The following is a 17,674-nucleotide window of genomic DNA, read 5'->3' as shown; positions in this document are numbered from 1 at the left end:
CAGGTGCAAAATTTAAACACATTATTCTGCATCTGAAACAATAGCATTGGCTTGCTATTCATTACAGAATTCGGTTTAAGGTGCTTACACTCATCCACAAAGTACAGTATAGAGAAGGTTTACAATGGTCTAAATTTTTTATTGAAACCTTATATACATCTCGCTTGTTAAGATCAATGGATAATAATTTGCTTTTGGTCCCTCTTTTTAAAGATTACAAGCTACAATCAACCAGAAATAGGCTTTTCTTCTATGCTGGTTCTCTGATGTGGAACACAATCAGATGAACTCAGGGGCGAGAAGGATTATTTGATTTTTATGAAGATGCTGAAGACAATTTTTTCAGCAGGCTTTAAACGAAAACTTGAAATCGCTTTCGATAAAAATGAAGGGACTGGATAATAATAATAATAAATTGCCATGCTGGGTCAGACCAAGGGTCCATCAAGCCCAGCATCCTGTTTCCAACAGAGGCCAAACTAGGCCACAAGAACCTGGCAATTACCCAAACACCAAGAAGATACCATGCTACTGATGCAATTAATAGCAGTGGCTATTCCCAAACAGGCCGATACAGTAAAGTCCGCGGGAGAGCGAATGCCCGCTCTCCCGGTGCGCGTGATGCAGTATTTAAATTAGGTCCGGCAGTTTTTACTGCTTTTCTGTGCACTTTCCCGGTGCCAGAAGAAATTAGGGTCGGCGCTAATTTCTGAAAGTAAAATGTGAGGCTTGGCTGCACATTTTACTTTCTGTATCCCGCGCACATACCTAATAGGGCCTTCAACATGCATTTGCATGTTGAGGGCGCTATTAGGTGCCGCGGGTTGGATGCGCGTTTTCCTCCCCTTACTGAATAAGGGGTAAGGGAAAACGCGCGTCCAAGAGCAGGCTAACAGTGCGCTCCTGTAAGTAAACTTGATTAATAGCAGTTAATGGACTTCTCCTCCAAGAACTTATCCAAACCTTTTCTGAACCCAGCTACACTAACTGCACTAACCACATCCTCTGGCAACAAATTCCAGAGCTTAATTGTGCGTTGAGTGTGAGAATTTTCTCAGATTAGTCTTAAATGTGCTACTTGCTAACTTCATGGATGGATTACTTCAACTACGTATCCAATCTCACCAAAACCTTGGCTCCAGACATCCCTATGTACATAGCACAGACTAAAGCAGACGAGCTGGCTCACTACTTCAATAGAAAAATCTCTGACCTGCTTAAACAGTTGACACCAAACCCTAATCCATCATTAAATTCATCATATCTTCACCCAATCAAAAACACTACGCTCAACTACTTCGATCCCATCTCTACTGTTGAAATTCAAAAGGCTCTGAAGAAAATGAAACCATCATCTCACCCCTTCGACCAAATCCCTACAAAAATCCTCCTACTAATCCCGGACACTATCTCCAAAACCCTAGCTGACATAATCAATTGCTCCCTATCCCAGGGTATCTACCCAGATGACCTCAAAACGGCATCGATCAAACCACTTCTCAAAAAACCAAACCTTAACACTAATGATCCCGGTAATTTCCGCCCCATCTCCAACCTCCCGTTCATAGCAAAAGTCATGGAGAAACTAGTAAACACACAATTATCCAATTACCTTGAGGATCACCAAATACTATCCCCTAACCAATTTGGATTTCGCAGAGCAGCAAGCACGGAAACGCTTCTACTCTCCCTCACAGACTTCCTACTAACAGGTTTAGTCAAAGGACACGCCTACCTTCTAATTCTACTTGACTTTTCGGCGGCATTCGATACGGTCAATCACCACATTCTACTAAACCAATTGGAAAACATCGGAGTTCAAGGCACAGCACAGAACTGGTTCAAAACCTTTCTGGAAAATAGAGGATATAAGGTTAAAATCCACAACAAAGAATCTCAGTACCATCCATCTTCACTAGGGGTTCCACAGGGCTCTTCTCTTTCACCCACCCTTTTCAATATATACTTGCTACCACTCTGCCACCTCCTCACCAAACTAAACTTGAAACACTTCCTATTCGCAGACGACGTACAGATCGTAATCCCCATAAAAAGATGCATTATAAGCACATTAGAATTTTGGAACAACTGCCTGACGGAGATCAAACACCTCCTTAACAGTCTTAACCTTATTCTAAATGCCTCAAAAACAGAATTCCTCATTATAGCACCCGAAAACAACAACATCACCACAAACCTACCAGCCAACCTGCAAACCTTGCACGTAAGAGACCTAGGAGCAATCATCGATAACCGCCTAAACCTTAAATCATTCATAAACCAAACAACCAAGGACTGTTTTCACAAGTTATTCATCCTCAAAAGAATCAGACCACTGCTCCATTCACAAGACTTCAGAACAATACTCCAAGCAATAATCTTCTCAAAGCTGGATTATTGTAATTCTATTCTACTAGGTCTCCCTGCCTCTCATACAAAACCTCTTCAGATGGTGCAGAACACAGCCGCCAGAATTCTGACCAACTCCAGGAAATTCGACCACATCACCCCCATCTTGAAAACCCTCCATTGGCTTCCCATTCACTACAGAATTATGTATAAATCTATTACCACCATCTTCAAAGTCATACATCAACTCGCTCCATTAAATCTACAAATACCACTCAAGAAACACACCTCTGTCAGACCAACTAGAGAACACTACAAAGAATCACTTCATGTTCCAAAAGCCAAAACATTCCAACACAAATCTTTCGAAGACAGAGCTCTATCCACAGCAGGCCCGCGCCTATGGAACTCCATCCCTTCAGAGCTTCGCCAGGAACCATGCCTACCAACTTTTAGGAAAAGACTAAAAACCTGGCTTTTCAAAAAAGCCTACCAGAGTTCTGATTGATCCAGGTTCCCTTTCAACCACTTATTGTCGCCCCCAACCTTCCTCTTCCCTCATCCTAGTGTAAACCCCTCCTCACCAATAGTCTACCACTTCTTTGATTTCATTTAGCCCTCGACGTCCTCGAGACACAGATCCATTATAGCATACTATGTAAATATTAACTGTAAATGCATTTTTACTATGTAAATATTCCTGTCCCTCTCTCTTTTCCTCCTATCCCAGTTGTTAACTTCCCCGTTCATTGTAACTATTATTTTCCGCACCAGTTCAATACCTCTAGTTCTATGTTCAATGCACAACTTGTTAAATGTAAACCGACTTGATGCAACCTCTGGTCGTGAAAGCCGGTATAGAAAATAATTAAATAAATAAATAAATAAATAAATTACTTCTGAATTTTGGGTAAGTTTAAAAAATGGATCCCTAAAGGATAGTGCCTGAATCTCTGAAAAATGCCTTGCTGATGTTACTACCACAAAGACTTCCTTTAATGTTAGATCCTTAACAGTAGCATGCTTTAATAGTTTGAAAAGTTATAAGTGCTTTTAAAATCAAATTTAGATTCCACTGTGGCAAAAATTGCTCAAAACAGAGGCTGTAACATTTTGACCCTATGCAGGAAATGAGTGACATCTGGATGGGATGCGACAGAATTTCCTTTAATTCTACCCTTCTAACATGATCTTGCTGCTAACTGAACTTTTAAAGAATTTAATGATAGACCCTTTTCTAAACTTTTTTGTAAAAAACATATTTGGTATATCTGCCCACCAAGGAGATACTGAATAATCTTTGCAACGTTCCTCAAATAAACACCACACATGTGCATTGTGTAGGCTAGTGATGCTTTTAAAGTAAAAATCACAGAGAAAGAGTAGCCTCTCTTACATTTTGACTTTTCAATAGCCATGCCGTAAGATAAAATGGAGAAATTTTCCTTTATATTGGACTATGCAGTACAAGACCCTGAGAACTTACTGTAATTGCTTTAGAGGGTGATCAATTTGTAATCTCATTAGGTCTGCATACCAGGGCCTTCTTGGCCAATCTAGTGCTACTAGAATGACTTGACTTTCCTTCTCTATTTTTCTTATTGTTCTTCCTATCAGTGGAAAATGGTGGGAAAACATACATTAAATCCAGCTTTGGCCATGACTCAATCAGTATATCTCTCTCTTCGCTTCTGTAGTTTTTAGTGTCAACTGTAAAATCAAAGGCTTTTTGCAGTTTGGTTTTTTTTGTGTGTCTCCATAAGCTCTGTCAATTCACTATCTTTTGAAAGGCCTCTTGACAGAATTTCCACTTGCCTGGATCCAGAAGATAATAGCATAAGGATTTGATGATCCAGCTTCTGAATTCCTACTTACGTTAGCCAATGATAGAACCAAAGAGGTTATGAATTTTCCTTTTTTCACTATCACAATCACTGAATTTCAATGTTACTTCCAGAAACTGCTGACTCATTTCAGATCTAGAATGGAACAGAAGGATCCTTTCTTCTTGGGAACCACAAGGTAAAGGGAACAACCACCCAGTCATGCCTGAGCACTTGGAAATGGCCCCACCGCTTGCAATCAGAGAAGCTGTCCCAATGTTACACTTGCAGCATCTTTCTTTCTGGCAGAGAGATGGAAGAAAATCAGATTTGAATTTGAAATGGGTCGGGAGATTCTAGAGCATATCCATTTCGTAATATCTCAAAACCAACCGACATATCACAAACTGGGCCCCTTTCTGTTAGAAATGTAACAGATGGCTGCCTATGCTCATTGGGCACCTTGAGAGGATCCCAGCCTTCTAGCTGCCACTATGGAAGCTACTACCTTTACAATATTTGCATCATATTATAAAACAGGGGTCTGCCAAATACACTGCTCCCAATTCTGACTGACTGGAATCATCCAATACTTCATCTTGAATATGCTGAACCAAATGCAAGCCAGGTCTTACCCACTAGACAACCACAAGCAATAATAAACCACAGCATGCTAATGGCCTCAAGGCTTGTTTAAGCATGAACAGAAGACTTGCCATACTGGATCAGACCAAAGGTCCATCAAGCCCAATACCTTGTGGTCAAGTCAGGTCACAAGTACCTGATAGAGAGATAGATTCCAAGCTGCTTATCCCACCCTGAACGCCTTGTGCATTAAAAGAACAAAATCTGAGGTGAATGAGGAGGAAGACCCCACTGAGTCATCTCCGGGGCCCTTGTCTAAGGAATCATCCGCAGCCCCTTCCAAAATCGGCCCCCCCTGGGAGCCTCAGGCCATGGCGACAATGGTGGAGGGGAGGAGCCCTCCCCCCCTTGCAGCTTTCTCCTGTGCCCTGCATGTACTCAAAATGGCCTCCGTTCCCACGCTAAGCAGGAACAGAGCAGGAGGCTGACGTGGGAAAACAGGTGTCCAAGCCCTCCGACGTGATTGCACCTCACTGCCCCACGATTTACCCAGTGCTGCGACCCCCGAGGACCCTTCTCCTCCCGATAAACAGTCCGTGCAAATGCCGGCACGGGAGAGCCGCGCGCGCGGCCACACACAGCACAGGCCGCACCATGCGGCATGACCAGCGGGCTAAATTTAGAAGCAGCAGCGGAGAAAAAGCGGCACGAAGAAAACAAAAAAGTGATCGGGAGCTGTCCGTGGTTTGAAGGGAATCGGATGCCTAACACTGCGCAAAGAGTGAGCTAGGCCGGCAGAGCAGGAGAAATTAAAGTTACAGTACCTGTTTTTGTTTTTTGTTTTTTTTTAAGTATGAAAACCTAGGAAAACCTGTGAAAGGTCTTCTGGAGGTTGAGTGATCTGGGTTCCCCGGTATCACCCTCAGCCTTGGGCAGTCACAGGGTTCTCAACCCTCTGCTCCAGAGCCTCTACTACCAGGGGGGATGGTCCCACCAGGACCTGGCAACCCCCTGGGAGGCTAAAAGGGAAAAGCCTAAGCCAAAAAAACTTAGTCCCTTTCCTTTCCTTTTTTTTTTTTTTTTTAAGTGGGTACCTACAAGCCAAAAATCCAAACCTAAACCTAACTACCAGATTAAAGGGTTGCACCTCCACCATCTGCTGGAGACAGAGAAATACTGACAGACTTAAGTGGCACCTCAGGGATATATGACAGAGTCTGTTGAAATTCCCCTATCTCCATCTGCTGGAGGGGAGGCAAAACCAGGAGTCTGGGCTGATCCAACTTATCCAAACCTTTTTTAAAAGCAGCTACACGATTATCTTTCACCACATCCTCTGGCAATGAATTCCAGAGCTTAATTATACGTCCTTCTGTTCTGAGAATCCTCAAGCGCAGCACTTCCCTCAGTCGGTATTGTTGTGCTTTTAGTGACTGAATAAACCAGGCATCCACTGCTGTAAAACTAAATTTTACCTCTTACCTGAGGAACTAAAGGGTGACTTGACCAGAGAGCGGCCACCCTTAAAGTTCGCTTCTGTGAACATTCATTCCATACCAATCAAATCCTTCATCGACTTATGAAGAGGTCTTAGAAGGATGTCAAATACTGACCAGAATGAAATCGCCTCATCCAGCACAATATCAAAAAGCTAGGAACTAGGAAAATACAGATTCAAGCTATCAGTTTCCCAAGTCAAGAATCCTTGCATACTGCCACCAAAAGGCTAGTCAGGGACAGCAGGGATAGGACCTGCAGGTCTAGGGGTTCAAGGTCAGAGGATCCCGCAGGGGAGTCACAGGGGCTCTAATTAAGAATCCAAGCTATAAGCCTCATCCTAACTGGCCTCAGTCATGTGTTTACCAGAAGACTGAGAATTCAAGAAGCACAGAAATGTCTGAGGTGCATCATGGAAGTCATCCTTTCCCAGTGGATATTCTTCACCTCTTCCCTGAGTAGCATCTGTTCCTAAAGAGTTAAAAAAAACAAACAAACCTTGAAAGAGCTTTCAACTAACAATACCATCTAGCTCTTCATATGCCTCCCTCATGAGCCATTATAACTTCAGGAGAGGATCCTGGGACCAGAAACAGCTCCCTACAGCATGCTTGTAACGACATACAAGACCTCTGAAGTAGAGGAGCATGGCTGATTCCAAGGCCACCTGAAAAGACAGGAAGGCATAACCTGAAAAGGAAACAGGCATTATCTGTTCATAGGAGAGCCACACCAAACAGACTGTGTGGGATTGAGAGATAAGAATCTATTATGCCTCCATTCCCATCTCCCATGTGGAATCCCTGGCGGGAAATGGAACAAAGCTGACCCTGCCATGAAGCTCTGCCTCCTAGAGGGGACAAACTAACAGAACGGTTTTGCTGATCAGGAGACCCCCCCCCCCAAACCGGAGCTCAAAATATGCCACCCTGTGGCTGTCTTCCCTTTATAAATAAGCTTAATAGAGCTGAATGGACCTCCCAATTGCTGCCTTCCACAGACTCAACAGAGCTCTGGCCAAATGGTCCTTATTCTTCCTTAGCAACAAGTTTCACTGCTGCAACCAGGACTTGGAAAGATGCCCATAGACTCACCACCACAATATGCTGACCACTGCATCAAATAGCTCTGGCAAGTTTCTCTACCCCCCACCACACACACACACTGCATGCACTTTTATAACAGCACAACTGCTGCAGTGCATGGGCTGCTTCTCACTCTGCAGGAGAGGCTACTGTGTTGCCTAACAACTCCGTGGCAGTAGCACCAACACCCCCAGGTACCCACCTTAGCAGCTGAACCGCTGTTACTGCTACCAGGTCTGCCTCAGTGTCCCAACTGAGCTCCAATTCTTTCTTTTTTTTCCTCCTTTATTAAGCCCATACAAAAAGAGAGAGAAGAGATTTCCTGACTCGAGATTAAGGAGGGGTGCCACTAGAAGAAATGGGGAGAAGGGGGAGGATGGGGGAAGGGGGAACTAGGGCAAAGAAAATACATATTCACCCCAAGCCCAAGGCAGTGAAACTGGAAGCCCCTTGGTCCTGGCATTGTTCTACCAAAGGAGGGAGCGAAGGCTTTCACTTTGGGAGCTGCTTCCAACTTAGAAAAGAACCACAGACTCAGGAGGGAGAGAGTTCATTTCACCTCGGGAGCAGACCCTCAACAAATCCTGTGAATCTAGCCTCAGTCCAAGTGCGGGATGCTCACTTAGCATCTGCTGGAAACAGAAAATACTGGCAGGCTGGGGTCAGTATGGATGCATATAAGGGGTGACATCAGCAAATCTGTTGGTCTCTGTCTCCATCTGCTGGTTGGTGAGTATAACATGTTCATCTGGACTGAGCTGACTGGATGAAGAGGAAACTGGCTTTAACTGTCCTGCACCATACTGAGATGATATCACAGCAAGAGATCATGTGATCTGCCTCCATCTGCTAGGAACGAATATAAACCCAAATCATTCTGGACACGTGTAGCAGGGTAAGAAAGAAATTAGAATTTGGGGTTGGTTTTTTTTTGTGTGTGTACAGGGGCAGTGCTGTATATAGCAAATGGCAGTCAAAATCAGATAACATGAACTGCATCTGCCTATCCTGGGCTAAAATTTGGACTAAGCTCTCCAGGGCGAGGACAGTATACACCTGTGACTTTTTTTTACACAATGCTGTGTCATGCAGCAGCACAAATATGACAACCAGCACAAATAAGGGTTGGGACATGGGAGCTAGGCTGGACCTTCCTTCGTGAAAATGAGTAAGGCCATGCCCTGCATGCACCACGCTGGGAAAATACTGATGACATGGGGTTGTGCAAGCCTCTGCTTCCTAGCGCAGGGAAAGAGAAACGGCCATCTAACAGGAAGAGGGGAAGGGACTCACTGTCACAGGCGTATGGTTTGTCACGATCTTCCAACGCAGCAGCATCCAGTTTCTTACGGGTGCTGCCAATACTTTTCCCCTAAAGAACAAAACAAAAAGAATCTACATTTCAGCAGTGATCTTTTCTGAGCAGTGGAAGCCACATGGCCTTCCAGTTCAAGCACGAAAGAAAACACACCAACCCGTTTCCCTGAAGCAGGCTTCTATTGCAAATACATCTCTTCAGGGAGCATGGGGGGTTGATTAAAAGGCTTTTATCACAGACATATAAAAACGGATCTGAATTCCTTCACATTTATCCACTGACTCGCAGGGATAGCAGCACAGCAACACAGTCCCCAACGCAGACAGAGACAATACAAGCCTCCTTCACACATACTGCACCACCACAGAACAGACATTGCATAATTTGCGCAGATTAAGTTTCCCCCCCCCCCCCACACTGCACACCATAGGTAGAAGCAGTGCAAGCTTCAAATCATACACAAAGGCCCATAACAGGACAGGTACAGTACAAGCCAGGGAGGGGAAACTCCAATCCTCGAGTTCCACAGACAGGCCAGGTTTTCAGGATATCCACAATGAATATGCATGTGATAGATTTGCATACAATGGAGGCAGGGCATGCAAATCTTTCCCACATTCTGCACCACCACAGAAGAGAGAGCACAGGGTATGCTTCCCTCATATAAGACAAATACACCATAAACAGACATCACAAGATTCTTTCACACATACAACAGAGAGAACAGGCAGTGGCAGTACAAGTTGCCTTCACATACACATTGTCCCATCCCAAGAGGTATAGAGTACAAAACACAGATATTGACAGTTTCTGTGCCCATTTAGTTTAACCTAAATCCCCTCACCTTAGTCTTCCCCTTTCCTCGCCTCTTGGGTGTATCTTCTTCGTAGTCTTCATCATCTAGGTCATCAAGGAAGTCATCTGGCTCCAAGATGCGCTGTTAGGAGAAAAATAGCATTACTGAAAAGAGACAGGAGGGAACATCTTCAGGCCCTAACACTTGCACCTTATGAATAAGGAAGGTAACGCTGCCTGCTTTGTATGCTGCTTAAGATCAAGGACTTAGGAAATGACAGAATGGCGATACAGTTGTCTGCTAAACCCATAGCAAACATAATCAACTGCTCACTAACCTCTGGTAAAGTCCCAGACCCCCTCAAACTAGCTGTAGTCAAACCCCTCCTAAAAAAACCTACTCTTGATCCTACAACCCCAGCAAACTACAGACCCATCTCCAACCTCCCCCTCATATCCAAGATCCTCGAGAAGGTAGTCAACATCCAACTCACTGACTTCCTTGAGGACCACAATATCCTACACCCTTCACAATTCGGCTTCCGTAAAGGTCGTAATACTGAAAATCTCCTTTTAGCCATCACTGACACTCTCCTCATCGGCATGGACCAGGGGAAATCCTACCTCCTGGCCATCCTAGACATCTCTGCGGCCTTTGACACTGTTAACCACCAAATCCTACTTTCCAGGTTGGCAGAAATAGGCGTCACTGGCACTGCCCTATCTTGGTTCTCCTCCTACCTTAACCACAGGGAATACGCTGTACAAATCAATCAAAGTACCTCTTCACATATCCCACTCACACAAGGCGTTCCCCAAGGATCCTCCCTCTCTTCCACACTTTTCAACATCTATCTTCTCCCCCTCTGCCAACTTCTCTCCGACCTAGGGCTGACTTTCTTCCTGTATGCTGATGATGTTCAAATCATCATCCCCATTCAAACAACACAAGGCATCCCTTCAATACTGGGAATCCTGCCTCTCCACCATCAACTCCCTTTTGGCCAACCTCCACCTGGCACTCAATGCAGATAAAACTGAAATCCTCGTCATCACCAATCAACCAGAGCACACTTCCTGCCCCACTGCTCCCACCCCTACTATAACCCACTCACCTACATCTAATGTAAGAGACCTAGGAATCCTACTTGATCAACACCTCAATTTCTAGCCACTCATCAAGTCCCTAATAAAAGGAGGCTTCTACAAACTTCACATTCTTAAAAAACTGAAACCACTCCTTCATGCACATGACTTCCGTTTAGTTCTGCAGTCCACTATCCTCTCCAAACTAGATTACTGCAATTCCCTCCCTGTTAGGCCTCCCTACTTCCACGATCAAACCCCTACAAATCCTTCAAAATGCGATGGCAAGAATCACCACCAATACCCGTAAGACTGAACACATAACCCCCATCCTAAAGGACCTGCACTGGCTTCCCATACCATACCGCATTAAATATAAAACCCTCACCATCCTGCACAACGCCCTTCATAAAAACAACCCCGCCTGGCTTAAAAACATGCCTCACTTCCGTACCTCTAACCGTCCTACTAGAAATGCCCTCGCAGGCACCCTACACACCCCACCTCTCAAAACCGCACACCTCTCCAACACGAGAGAAAGAGCGTTTACCATAGCTGGCCCCACCCTTTGGAACTCACTTCCCCATTACCTTCGACTTGAGCCCTCCTTACAGTCTTTCAAAAAAGGCATCAAGACCTGGCTGTTCAGGCAAGCCTACCCAGAAGCCAATCAAACCTAGCCCACTCCCTACCCCTTCCATCACCGTCCTCCCCCCCTTCACCCCCCAGCCTCCCCTTACCTCCCTAGCCCACCCTCCCTGCCCCCCTATCTCCCCCTCCCACCTCTTCCTTCTTCTTCCACCTCCCTCTCCCCCCTCCCCCTTCAATCAATTAATCATACAACTGATCTATTGTAAATGAATACTTCGCCTTAATTTATAATTTTAAAACAGTTACAATTATGTTCCTTTTATTATATTTATCAAGTTGTTTGTTCCTCTCTCTCCTTCTGCCCTATTCTTTCTTGCTGCTCTTCCCCTGCCCACCTCTCACCTTTTTCTTGCCTGCTCCCCTTCTCCCCTACCCTTGTTCATTGTATTTTCTACCTGCTTCAGTTTTTTGTAAACCGGCATGATATGCCCTATGAATGTCGGTATATTAAAAGTTAAATAAATAAAAATAAATAAATTAGCAGCAAGCAGAAAACCAGTGGCTGGTTGGAGATATTTTCATTAAGGTAATCTGTATTTAAAGACAGGGGTATCAATATATAGAAAATTTACATGGTTCAAATCTTAATCATGTAAATGTAATTAGTTAAAAATTCCCTGTCCCCCCCGCCTGTCCACTCCCCCCCCATACACACACAGAGTCTGGCTAAACCTATGCACACAAAAATCACTGTGCAGACACATTTAGCCAGACTAAAAAGGAGTTGAGTCAGGGCAGGCCCACACTTTATTTGTGATAATGTCTACCACTGTATTTCCTAATCGAGACCAGCCCTAGCATTGGCCTTGGGCCTAGGCTGCAACACTGGATCCCTTATGAAACAGGTAGGTTTGTTCAATTTTTGGGGTCTCAGCATCAAGCTTGGGCCTAGGCTACAGCTCCTGCCTCAGGCCATGGCCTGGGCCTTGTTCCAATGGATCCATTTTTTTTTTTCCAAAAAGAAACGTGAAAAATGAAATTATCGGATTTTCAATCATTTCGTATTGAGAACAAAATGAAACGAATTAGGAAGTTTCGCCTCATTTCCTATTTCGTTTCTCTCGAATACACATCCTTACATATACACACACACACAAGCAAAACGTGCCCGGCGTTGCTCGGGTAGTCTGGTCTACAACAGCCTCTGGGTGTGTGGGGATGTCTCTGCCTGTCTGCATAAGTTTCTGTGTTTATACAGAGTGCTTTTGTGAGCTTGTGTGTGCTTGCAGGAGCTTGCATGTGCTATGCCTGCCTGTTCCAGTGTGTGGGTGCGTGAGACTCAAAACTTTCCAAACAGAGCATATTAGAGAACATTACCCAGCGTTGCTCGAGTTGTCTGGCCAATAATAGCCAGTGTGTGCACCTATTAGTGCCTCTACCTGTGTGGAATGGGGGGGGGTGGGGGGCGGATTGTACCTGTGACAGCATTTTGCAGAGCATATTGTCACATTGCACCTGTCACTATTCTGGGCGACACCTGGTTGCCACAGGCAAACATGACAGTGTGACTGATATGACGAACTGACAGAAGCCTATATATATCTATCTATATATATCTATATATAGATATATCTATACTCGTATATATAAATACATGGATATAGATATATATCTCTATATTATCTACCTATCTATATATACCTATATCTACTTATAGAACCAAAAGATACCGCACAGTATAATCCAATAAAAGTGTTCAATCAATACAAATATTACCAACACAAACTGGAAAAGAGCACTAATGTCTTATGTTCATAGTCAGCCAACTTTCAAAGAATTTTTTAATCAATACTTGAGAACAAAAATTAAACACACTGGTTTTTTGATTGTATGTATTTAATTTTATGAATTAACATTTAGGAATATATTGATAAATGGTAGAGGGATTATGTATTATATATGAACTGCTCTCTTTACATGTGTTTTTAATTTTTATTCTCAACTACTGAATAAAAAATTATTTTAAAGTTGACTATGAACATTAGTGCTCTTTTCCAGTCTGGGGAATATATACACACAAACATACATAACACACATAAGCATGCAATTATTGCTAAGACTAATGATGTGTATCTTTTTAACAGAATCTCTCTCACTTTATACATCACACTTTATTAAACATTTTTTCTTTTACAATTTTTTTTTAAACATTGATTTTTGTTCATATCACATATTAAGCGCTCAAAGGTCCTATCACAAGTCAGTTAATGGATCTAAAAATGTCCAAATATCAATTGAACTATTTTTAAATATAATTTATAGATGTCTCCAGCACAAAGAATTGCAGCTCTACGCAAGTGTACTGCGTACAGATGCAATTCTGCACTGCAAATGTGCTGTGTTAAGCTTCAATCTATTATAGCTGCTGCGCATGTAAAAGAAAAATTGTTTAGTAAAGAAGTATTATTGTATAAAGTGAGAGGCATTCTGTTAAGATGCTTATCATTAGTGTTCGCGATAATTGCATGGCTATGTGGGATATTATTGAACACGAATATTTTTCTTTGCATGCCCATATTATGTATAAACACACCCCAATGTGTGTGTGTGTGTGTGTGTGTGTGTGTGTTTATATATCTATATCTATATATATGTGCATACAGACAAAAATATATATATATAAAAACACAAATGCATACTTTTTTAGATAAAGGTGCCAGTACGCATATACACGGCTGTCCTTGGGGATGAGGGTGATCACCCAAGGCCTCATGGTTTTGGGGGCCCTGCATTCACACAGTATCCCCACCCCTTGCAACTGATCACAGAACTCAGTCATAGCACAATCCTTACCGCTTCCTGTACCCTCTCCCACCAGCAGAAGGCAAAAAAGAGAGCAGTGCTCTTATCTGCTGTTATGGCACAGGAAAAAGCACCAGCGGGGCAAGGAGGGGAGAGACAAAGCACAAGGGTTGGGGAAGGAGGGGAGAGATGGAGAAAAGCGCCAGTGTGGGGGAGAAAGAGGAGAGTATCTGGGGCAAACGAGGGGGACATTGAGACACTAATGATGCTTTTTTCCTCTCTCCTCCCTGCCCCAGCACTCACCTCTGTCTCACCTCACTCTCCCACCCCATCTGATACACAGATTTGTGAGGATCTTCCCCCCAGTAAATAATGCTCTTCCTGGGTAAATTGGCCTGGCTGAAAATTGCCCTCTTCTATCTGACTACTAGTCTGTTTGGGCTTCCACGAGGCATGCACTTTTGAGTGAATTAAAAAGAAGCATTCCCTGAGGTGTGTTAGGTTGAGGAAAAAATAACAGCACACATACTTTGGGATTTTTAAAGATATATGTACTTTCTCTGTAGACAAGTAAGGACAAAATTCAGCCATATCAGTGGGATATGTTATTTGACATCGCCGACATGAAACATGCTCTTCCTGAGCTCAGAAAGATCTAGAAGTCTTTCTGCCATGTAAGTCTCCTCAGTTAAATTTTTACACTCAAGCGTGAGGAAGGTTTTTGGCTCTCCCTGATGCTATGGATTTCTTGGATGGTTTTTCATGCCATTTTTCACATCAAAATCTTTCAGATAATCTCCTTGTATTCTTTTTCTCCTCAGTCTATTTAAAAAAAAAAAAAAAAAAAGTAGGTTTTCCTCTCTTTTCTACCCGGTCAGAAAAGAAACTGCTCAAGCTCTGTGCTAATTGTAAGAACAAGATGCCAGTGTGGATCTCCATAAAATCTGTATATGGCACCTAGGAATTTCCCATAATGAAGTTAATTGTTCTGCATGTGAAAGGATATCCCCTAAAGCAGTCATGTTTAGAAAGCTAAAACTGAAATATGAGATTTGCTTCAAGCAGGAAGATCAGCATCTTGGAAGACCAAAACCTAGAAAGCAGAATAGGTCATTCGCCTAGGCAACAAGATCACTATCCTGCCCGTTCCAAGCATAGAAAGGTCATCATTAGCCGTGGTGCGGAAATCCTCGGTGCCAACTGAAACTGCACTAAAACACTTCAACTTTGAACATTGAATTCCGTGTCAGAGGTCTGCATCAGCAACACTGGATTCTGTGCTGAAACGGATAGCACCATACAGCTGACTCTGCGCTGATGCAGTTTCCTTTGCAGGTATCCCCACAAGAAAGCTCTGTACCATTCGGGTCTTCAGATTCTCGCTAAAACTCTTTGGCACAGAAAAATACTCCTTCTACAGAGAAGTCACACAAAAACACAAATATGGACTTTGTCAAAATGGAGACGTACCTGGAGGAAGAACTGGAAGACTGGGAAAAAATGGGGGAGGTGGAACAACAGTGGGTCAAATTAAAAGGAGCTATCACAAAAGCAACAGATCTATATGTTAGAAAAATAAAAAGTAAGGAATAAGAAACCATCGGGTTCTCAAAAGAAGTGGCTAAAAAATAAAATGCAAAAAAAAAAAAAAAAAAATCCAGCGTTCAAGAAGTATAAAGGATCCAAAAACGAGGAACACAGGGAAGAATATCTGGTGAAACTGAGGGAGATAAAGAAAAATCAGGAAAGCAAAGGTCAAGTGGAAGAAAGGATTGCCAAAGAGGTAAAGTAAGTTAAGAAAACATTTTTCAGATATATCAGAGAAAGAAGGAAGGTCTGAAGTGGTACAGTGAAACTGAAAAGCAACAAGAAGCAATGTGTGGAGAGAGATGAAGAAATAGCGGAAAAGTTGAACAAATACTTCTGTTTGGTGTTCACTAAAGTCGACCCTGGAGCAGGACTGCTGCTGGTTGATAAGAACTTAGATGGGGTGGCGTAGACAAAACTCCATTTACAGAAGAGAATGTATGGGAAGAGTTAGGAAAACTTAAAGTGAACAAGGCCATGGGGCCAGATGAGGTACATCCCAGGATACTGAGGGAAGTTCAGAGATGTGGTGGCCAATCTGCTGAAAGACCTGTTCAACAGATCCCTGGAAAAGGGAGAGATACCGAGAGGTTGGAAAAGAGAGTTGGTGGTCCTGCTTCAGAAGAGTGGGAGCAGATAGGAGACTGGAAACTACAGACCAGTTAGCCTCAACTTGGTGGTGGGAAAATTAATGGAAACTCTGCTGAAAGAAAAGATAGTTCACTATCTACAATCCAGTAGGAAAATTCAGCACTCCTTCAGGCCAATGCAATACTATGTGCTGTGGGCCGGCGCATGGCTTAACAGGCAATTGGACAGGCATTTTAGACAGGCATCCAAGAACCCCCAATACAATACGGGGATTAGTGCATCCAAAACACACGTCCAATCGAGCATGTAGCTAATAGCGTTCATCACATGTAAATTCCATTTAGATGAGGCTAATAGAGATGTGTGAAGTCTGAACCGATTCGGGCTTCGGTTTCAGCCCACTGCGGGAAATTTTATTTCTCCCACAGTTCGGGCTTTTTTTGGGGGGGGAAACCTGACATTTCGGGTTAGTGCGTGCTAACCCAAAAAACTAATTTTTCTGAAATTTTGGAAAAATTATGTACGTTTTTCGGGTTCCCCGAAACAGAACAAATTAGGCAATTTCGTTGAAATTGCCTAATTCGTCCAAAAATAATACACATCCCTTTTAGCTAATCCCCGTGATTCAAAAAATTTCCCACGCAGCCAATGCACCCATTGCAATGGCAAATTTTACGCCAGCACAGAGGAGGTTAGGACTTTTCAGCTTGGAGAAGAGACGGCTGAGGGGGGATATGACAGAGGTGTTTAAAATCATGAGAGGTCTAGAACAGGTAGATGTGAATCGGTTATTTACTCTTTCGGATAATAGAAAGACTAGTGGGCACTCCATGAAGTTAGCATGTGGCACATTTAAAACTAATCGGAGAAAGTTCTTTTTTACTCAACGCACAATTAAACTCTGGAATTTGTTGCCAGAGGATGTGGTTAGTGCAGTTAATATAACTGTGTTTAAAAAAGGATTGGATAAGTTCTTGGAGGAGAAGTCCATTAACTGCTATTAATTAAGTTGACTTGGAAAATGGCCTCTGCTATTGCTGGCAATGGTAACATGGAATAGACTTAGTTTTTGGGTACTTGCCAGGTTCTTATGGCCTGGATTGGCCACTGTTGGAAACAGGATGCTGGGCTTGATGGACTCTTGGTCTGACCCAGTATGGCATGTTCTTATGTTCTTATTCTTCCACTTAGTATTGTCACAATACTAAGATAGAGGAACCAGATCAAAGTAAAAATAAAAAATTGGGGGGCGCCCAATATAGATGCACAGGATAAATGGTCCAGGCTGTGTATCCTGTGCTATCTTGTGCCAGTGGCTGGGAAAAACAGATCTTTCCTATATCCCGACCTTCCATCTGTAGCTCGCACAGCATGGAATCTGAATGCCAGTCAGCAGCAAAAAGACCAATTAGACATTCTTTCAACTTCAAATGGAAAAGATTTTCCATCTGGAGTGCTTAAAAAAAAAAAAAAAAAAGTAAGATCCCTGTAATTGTTCAACCTCAACTTTGCTTCAGTATCATTTGAACCTTTCAAATTCTAGATTAAAGACCAATTCAGTTAGC

The 17,674-nt window shown here is 43.1% G+C and overlaps 1 protein-coding gene across 7 annotated transcripts in view; it reads right to left on the bottom strand.

Moving 5' to 3' along the window:
* The window catches only part of DPF2 (double PHD fingers 2), a 161,689-nt gene that overhangs the window by 93,435 nt on the left and 50,580 nt on the right, over positions 1–17,674 (bottom strand). For all 7 annotated transcript variants that reach the window (XM_029614674.1, XM_029614675.1, XM_029614677.1 and 4 more), the window contains exons 5-6: positions 9,502–9,594; positions 8,633–8,711 (exon numbers count right to left, since the gene is read on the bottom strand). In XM_029614674.1, the coding sequence (XP_029470534.1) occupies positions 8,633–8,711; positions 9,502–9,594 (172 nt within the window). The remainder of the gene's footprint in view (positions 1–8,632; positions 8,712–9,501; positions 9,595–17,674) is intronic.

The sequence above is a fragment of the Rhinatrema bivittatum genome, chromosome 8 (genome assembly GCF_901001135.1).
Source record: "Rhinatrema bivittatum chromosome 8, aRhiBiv1.1, whole genome shotgun sequence".
Taxonomy (NCBI): domain Eukaryota; kingdom Metazoa; phylum Chordata; class Amphibia; order Gymnophiona; family Rhinatrematidae; genus Rhinatrema; species Rhinatrema bivittatum.
The sequence above is the reverse complement of the archived record's forward strand: the minus strand, read 5'-3'. Positions and strand labels throughout refer to the sequence as shown.